Source organism: Lycium barbarum, chromosome 8, assembly GCF_019175385.1.
Source record: "Lycium barbarum isolate Lr01 chromosome 8, ASM1917538v2, whole genome shotgun sequence".
In the NCBI taxonomy this organism is placed as follows: domain Eukaryota; kingdom Viridiplantae; phylum Streptophyta; class Magnoliopsida; order Solanales; family Solanaceae; genus Lycium; species Lycium barbarum.
The window spans coordinates 121,772,377-121,779,765 of NC_083344.1; the positions used below are offsets into that span (position 1 = coordinate 121,772,377).

Below are 7,389 nucleotides of genomic sequence, written 5' to 3' on the forward strand. Positions count from 1 at the left end.
TTGCGCAAAGTTTGAAAAGCGATTTTTCGAATACATAACGGTTCATATTTCATCAAATCATACATAAGAGTGCCAAAGAACATATACGGATCATAACATGCTCGGATTTCGGATTTGGAATTTTCCTTAAGGCTCTAATTTAGCCTATGAAAACTAAGACATGCCAAAAAGAAAGGAAGTTGTCTTACATACCTCGAACGCACTTCCAAGAAAACCAATCTAAAGCTAATCCAAATCTACGCCTCGGGCTCCCCAAGGTCTACAATTACGCCAACGAATACCAAACATTAGCTAAGGGCACTTAAGCGATTCATTCCAAACTAATCATTAAATTCTACAGAAAATTCGACAGCACTTCCCCTGTAAGTAGGCCATCCCGAGAATTTATCTCGCTCAAAATCAACAACAACCACAATAACCAACCTAGTAACATTGATAACCAATTCGAAAGGCAAAATAATAATAGTAGCTCTCTTTTACGCCATTCGACAACTTTCCAGTTATTCAATTCTATGGCTTACACAATATCGTTCATACATTCGATTATCAACCCAAATCCATACTAACAACATTCAAGAACATTCTAAACAATTCACATAATTTTTCCAACAAGCCAAGAATTTTTCTCTATGTTGGCCAAAAACAGTCCCCTTAGCCGAGCAGCCCCTTTTTTTTCACTTTCCTCATTTTCAAGTCATGTTTTGTATCACAATCCACAATAGAACGATATGATTTTCATAAAATGTACAACTTACGTCAAACGCACAACTAGCCTCAAAACAGCCCACAAATTCTCAACATCAAACTTAAGTCATTTAAAGCTCATTTCCAAACTACAAGTCATCACAATAACCATTACGACGCTAAGCGATATAAATTCATTCTTTGCCAAACATTTGGGGCTACACACGGCTACATTACATCCATGTATACATATATTGACGATTTGTATTCTCTTCTCCACTCTACAACAATTAACAAGCTACAAAGAACCAATTTATCAACTCAATCACACAACACACACATACACCCCACACGGCCCACATACCAAACACACAACCCCACTTCAACATTCCATATTTCATGATTTCTATCCATTTTAGCATACTACAATAGGCATACAAGATTCACAATACATAAACAAGATGAAATCTTACCTTTGTTCTTCACTTCTTTCAATAGTTAGGGTTTGCAAATGGGCACTACTAATGGTTGGATGACCCAAACAACTCTTCCACGCTACTTAGGGACTTCAATATAGTGGGTTTATACCAAGAAATTAATTTTTGAGACGCTAGAATTGGGATTGATTTTTCCCTTGGTTCAGCCGAAAACAGTGGGGAAGAATGGGGCTCTCAAGTTGATATTTTTCTAAGTGTTGAAGTGTGTAGAATGAGTAAAGAAGACTACTTGGTCATCTTATTAAGTCCCTCAAATATCTAAGCAAGTCTGTGGCCCACACAATGTGTTGGACCAATTAAAATTGGCCACACAATGTGTGGGACCCTTCTCACTTACACGGCCACAAGGGAGTTTTGTACAACATTTTTAATTCCAATTTTATGAATTGTGGTCCCAATTTTCCTTAAGTGTTCAATACCAACAATTTCATATATAACTTATGTCTCAAAATAAAATCAAATGGTCAAAAGTCCCGACTTCAAATCCCGGAATAATCTTGGCCTTAAATTATCATAGTTAATCCGGGTTGTCCCAATGTATAAAAATACGGGACGTAACACAAATCAAATCAATTAAGTCAGTTTTTCCTTAAGTCGGTTTATGTCGGTTTTTTTCGATTTTTTTGATCTTTTCGGTTTTTATTGGTTTTTAATAAGATTATTATTTTTCTTAACTATATACAGGGCTATATACAATATAATAGGGAGAAGGGTTGGAGGAATTATAATAAAACTCAACAACTGAAATAGCTATCTAGATGAATTCTGTTTGGTTTCTACTATATCACCTAAGCCAACATTCTTATCAGATAAACATGTTCCAATAGTTAAGAGTTGAAACAATTTTGTACGCTTGAAGGAGGAGACTAAATTTGGTTTTTCAATTACTCTATTTAGATACTGATAATATATGCCTAAGGTTCATGGGCTATTTTTCCTTTGCTTTTTGTACTTGGGCCCAAAGAAACAATATACTACAGTGAAAACTTACATATATATATAAGTAAAATTATAATTTTTAAATATTATACGTATAATCGATTTGATTCGGATTTTTCGGTTATTTTTTACTTAAAATCAAAATCAAATCATATTTTATCGGTTTTTAATATTAAAAATCAAATCAAATCAAACCTAAAAAAATCCATTTTTTTTTTATCGATTTGATTCGATTTAATGGTTTCCCTGAACAGCCCTAGTAGGACTTATCAATGTAGTGCCGGGTTGCCTGTTTTGTTAACCACTAATATTTTCACTATATTAGATTACTACTTCTTCACTTCTCTCTGACGACTTTCGATATGAAAATTTAATATTCGTGAACAGTTGAAAAAGGAGCCCTTTCAACAAGGTAGTATCGGTGTACAAGAGTCATACAAGTCATTTATTTGACCATAATGTCTTTTTATCTTTTAGCAATTTTCAATTTATGTCGATTACTCCGTCTGTGTCAATGATATCAAAACCAAGTGCACAATATTATTTGTTTGTCAAATGTTAGGCGGTATGTGTAAAACATTAGTAATTAGTACTGTATTTTTAGGTTGAGCCTAAAACTAATTAGGCACTTGATACATTAATAAGATCCATAATAATTTTATGTTTTCATCCTTTGTTCTGGTATAAGGAGATATGAGTCACTATCCAATTTCATTAAATTAATGTTATTATATTAAGTTTTGGATCCATCATAAAATGGGTTCTCTTTGAAAAGTATTGTGTATAAATTGTACTATTTTCACTAGTGCATCATGTGTCTGTATTGGTTCTCTCAGCACAGTATAACCATTGGTTTGTTATATCACTTAGTTTTCACTTGTACTTTCTAACGGTACTAATTAGGGGTGCTTATCGGTCGGTTCGGTTCAATTTTGTGAATTACCGGTTCGGTTTATTGATTTTCGGTTTGTAAATATGCTAAACCAAAACCAAAAAGATATTTGTTATCGGTTTTCAGTTTATTGGTTTTTGGTCTTTAACGGTTCGATTTTCGGTTTAACTAATAAGAAAATGCTCCGCTATTTTATTGTTTTCGCTTTATCTTGTTTTCATTTGTTCATATATACGTTATACACTGCCTTCATGCATAAAGTTGACACAAATTACAAGACAAAAACTATAAAATGCATTGTAGCAATATTTCAAAAACAAAACAAGGCCGGTTCATAGTTCATTTGTTCATAAAAAAGGCTAACTTCTTCGGAAAGAAAACACCAGCTGCAAGAGAAGCTATAAAATGCAAAACAAAACTATAAAAATACTAAATAAAGCAGTAAGGAGCAGGCAGCAGCACCAACCAGCACCTTTAAAAATGAACAGGTAATTCATCTGAAATGCAGAGAAATATAATCAGTTATATCACCATATGAAATACTAAATTTTCATTCAAGCTAGGTATTGCAGCCAAATCAAGCTACTAGATTAACCATGTGATAGAATAAGTTACACCAACCCTTATAGAGACTTTTGGTGCCAATATTCTTTTTCACTGTACCAGTTATGCTAATCTATCTAGTACTACTATTTTCCTTTTTAACTTTTTACAATGTCCAGTGAAATCATTCATTTTTTCCTCTTTGGTGTGAAATAGCTTGTTCTTTTATACCAAAATAGAGCAATTAAATGTTTAACTGAAACAGACTATTGAAACTACAAGTTAGGTATTAGTGGTGGACTAAAAGTAAGCTTCTGCTTGATAGCTTTTGCTTGATACATACTAGTACTAAAAGCTATAAGACTATTTTATATTCTTTAGTACCTTGTTAAAGTTAAGACATAACTAGAGATGCACAAAATTAAACACCTAAATGAGATATAAAATGCTTCCAAAGCAAAACACAGTGTTTTGGTTCCTATTTTACAAATGTAATTGAGTGTCATAGAAATAAAAAGGAAAGATTATTGCAGATATGATCTAACTAGGATTGCATACCAGATCCAAGTGCAAAAATGAAGAGTTTTGACTCCACCGCTCCACATCAATCATCAAGAATGCTAGTATTGGCCAAATCTAAAAGGAATTTATGTTGATCAATCACAAAAATGTTAAACTGTTAAACAACTAGCTACAATAACAATACAAAAAAAAATATAATTAAAACATTCTTACCTTGTTCAAGCTGCTCGAGGTTATCTAGATCTTCTTCAACACTAACAGGTTGTTTTTCACTCCGAATCCAATCTTGAAGGCACACTAGAGCCTGCACCAATTTAGGAGTCAATGAACTCCTAAATGAATCCAAAATGCGTCCTCCGGTACTAAATGCACACTCAGATGTCACACTTGAAATAGGAATAGCTAACATATCTCGAGCCATCTCAGCAAGAACAGGAAACCGAGGTGAGTTTATTTTCCACCAAGACAAGATCTTAAAGTTAGGCCTTTCAACTTCATTTTCTTCACTAAGATATTTTTCCAATTCTGTTTTAGAATCTGCTGCTGCATTTCCAGCTTTACGTTTCATTAGATCATCCATGAATGACCCTAAAGATCCTATCGATTGGATAGTACTACCTGAACTTGAAGGCAGTGGACTAGAAGTTTCAAATGAAGAGCTAGATAAAGATGAAGGGAGTTGACTGCCCTTATCTTTTGAAAGAGACTTTACATACTCACCAAACAATGAGGTCATGTAGTTATTCACTTCCTTCTCTATAACTGGTCCTTCTATTTCCCCAAACATCCTCTTAAGTGCAAAACCAACTGAAACCAGCTTGTGACGAGGATCCAAAACACAAGAAATGAAAATCATATTGTTCATTTTTTCTGGATTACCCCTATACTTGTCAAATTTTTCTTTCATATTCTTTGCAATTGAATCCAAAAAAAACATCTTCACTGGATATCAATTGTTTCAAATAACAAGCAACCTCACAAATTTTAAGAAAGTGAAAATTTGATGTGACGTAAAGTGATCCAGATACCTTTTCAGTAAGATCATAAAAGATTTGAAGGAATTTCGCAACTCTCTTTACATGCTCCCAATCATTACTCAAAAGTGTACCTGCAGGAGTTCCATCTTCAAAATCAACAAACTCAAGATAATGCGATAAGATAATATCACGATCAGCATAATTCGAAAAAACATTCTCATACTCAATAGCCCTATTCAACATCAAGTAGGCGGAGTTCCACCTCATCGAAACGTCCAAACATAAAGATTTTTTACAATTGATATCAACAGCTTCACAACATTCTTGGAACTTCTTCCACCTCGCAGGAGACTACCTAATATATCTCACTGCTTGTCTAACCCGTTCAATAGACAAAGCAGCCTCTTTCATACCATCTTGGACAACAAGATTTATAATGTGAGCTATACACCTCACGTGAAGGTGTTTTCCGTTCATAAAATTAGCCCCCCGTTTAGTGAATTGCTTTGACAATTCTTTCACAGTCACATCCTTTGATCTAGCATTATCAATTGTGATAGTAAAATTTTTATCTAAGCCCCATTCACGTAAACACTTACTAATCTCATTAGTCATATCTTCACCTCTATGGCTAGAAATTGGATAAAAATTAAGAATCCTCTTATGCATAATCCATTCACTATCAATCCAATGTGCAGTGAGACACATATAGTTAATACGTTGAAAGAGGTCCAAGTATCTGTGGTAAGACACACTCTCTGTTGTGCTTCTTTAAAAGACCTCCTCAACTTCTTCTTTTCTTCATTAAAAAGATCTAAACAATCCCGCGTCACAGTGCTACGAGAAGGAATCTTAAAATGAGGTTGTGTTACTTTCATAAAGCTTCTAAAACCTTTCTTCTCAACAAACTTGAAGGGAAGTTCATCCATAATCACCATGCGGCATAAAGCCTTCCTACATTGTTCTTGCTCAAACTTCCAAGAAACAACAACTACATCATCCATAGCACCCCCTGGAACAGGTTGAAAAGCCTATTTCTTTTGACTTTTAGGAACATCTCTAGGCATTTTTGGACATGTTAACAAATGAGTAAGCATTCCCGTTGTACCATTTTTAGAGTCAGAATGATAAGTTGCACCGCAATGCTTGCACTTTGATTTCTTATTCCCGTCTTTATCAACAAATGGTCCAAAATGTTCCCAAGCACGAGACCACTTTTTCCTTTCTTGCCTTACCGGTTATATTTGACTCGTAGCATTTGAATTAGAAGCCTTACTTCCATTGACCACCTTATCAGTTGTAATATTTTCAGCCATGTGTTTGTGTCACTGTAAAATGTGATTTGTAAACAACAATAAAGCAGCAAATTGTCAAACCATAATGCATTCTAAACAGTGAAAGTACAAATGATACCTCCTTGAGCTTTGAGGAGATGGTGCTACGGGTTGAACTCAGAAATCAGAATTGTTAGTCAGAAACGGATGCCTAAAACGATTCATAATATGTTACATTGTTACTATTTTAACATCAATATGATACAATAAATATTACAAACAGAGAATCAAGAACAGATTTTATGAAATTATTAGCATTATGTTGCATAATAGCATATGTACTGTACTGTGTCTAATGGCCATATTGTGAGATATTTATAAGAAAACTTTGATATATCATGCTTTTAACGATCACAATCACCAAGTTGCAGTCCACCGAGTTGATTCCTACTCTTGTACTTGTCATATTTCACAATCCAAGTGATAGAATAAAAGAAATAACTGAATAAGGTGTCAAAAGTACTTGAAAGGCTGAAAGCCTGAAAAAATTCAACTATATAGCCTGAAACTGAGAGAATTCCAAACCCTAGTTTCGTTTGAGAAGACAAGGAGAGAGGCAGAGAGGCATGTTGCAACTTCGTATGAGAATTGAGAATTGGGAATTGAGAGAATATTAATATTAGTTATAACTGATAGAATATTAACTATGGTAAGTCATTTAGAAATAGAGTTTGTATTTACAAATTAATATTTAAAAACACTAATATTTAATTAGGAATAAAAATATAATTTTAATATAAGCTTATTGGGTTATCAGTTTAACGATTAGCTAAATTCTTAAAACCGAAAACCGAACCGATAACCCAATAAAAAAATTTATAAAATCGTTTCCAAACCGTTAACCCAATAAACCGATATCGATAAACCAATAGCGTTTTTATTGGTTCGGTTTATCGGTTAAACCGGTTTCTGCACACCCCTAGTACTAATATTTAATGTGTATTCATTTTACTTTGTATATGTCATTCCATTTGAAGTTATAGATAATTCTGCAAGCAAGT

General features: G+C 33.7%; 1 protein-coding gene across 1 annotated transcript; it reads right to left on the reverse strand.

Moving 5' to 3' along the window:
* Window positions 1–4,159: 4,159 nt before the first annotated feature.
* Window positions 4,160–5,321, reverse strand: LOC132608261 (zinc finger BED domain-containing protein RICESLEEPER 2-like). Its single transcript, XM_060322313.1, has 3 exons — window positions 5,106–5,321; window positions 4,291–4,987; window positions 4,160–4,191 (listed from the first exon to the last, which is right to left on the reverse strand). The coding sequence occupies exons 1-3, from the start codon at window positions 5,319–5,321 to the stop codon at window positions 4,160–4,162; spliced, it is 945 nt and encodes a 314-aa protein (XP_060178296.1).
* Window positions 5,322–7,389: the final 2,068 nt, after the last annotated feature.

Bases quoted from the DNA above. Each gene is read 5' to 3' on its own strand.
- LOC132608261 (XM_060322313.1), bottom strand. From the start codon at position 5,321: ATGAGGTGGAACTCCGCCTACTTGATGTTGAATAGGGCTATTGAGTAT. The intron at 4,988-5,105 runs GTATCTGGATCA...TCAATTGCAAAG, and splicing joins TTTATGATCTTACTGAAAAG to AATATGAAAGAAAAATTTGA. The intron at 4,192-4,290 runs GTAAGAATGTTT...AATTCCTTTTAG, and splicing joins CCTCGAGCAGCTTGAACAAG to ATTTGGCCAATACTAGCATT.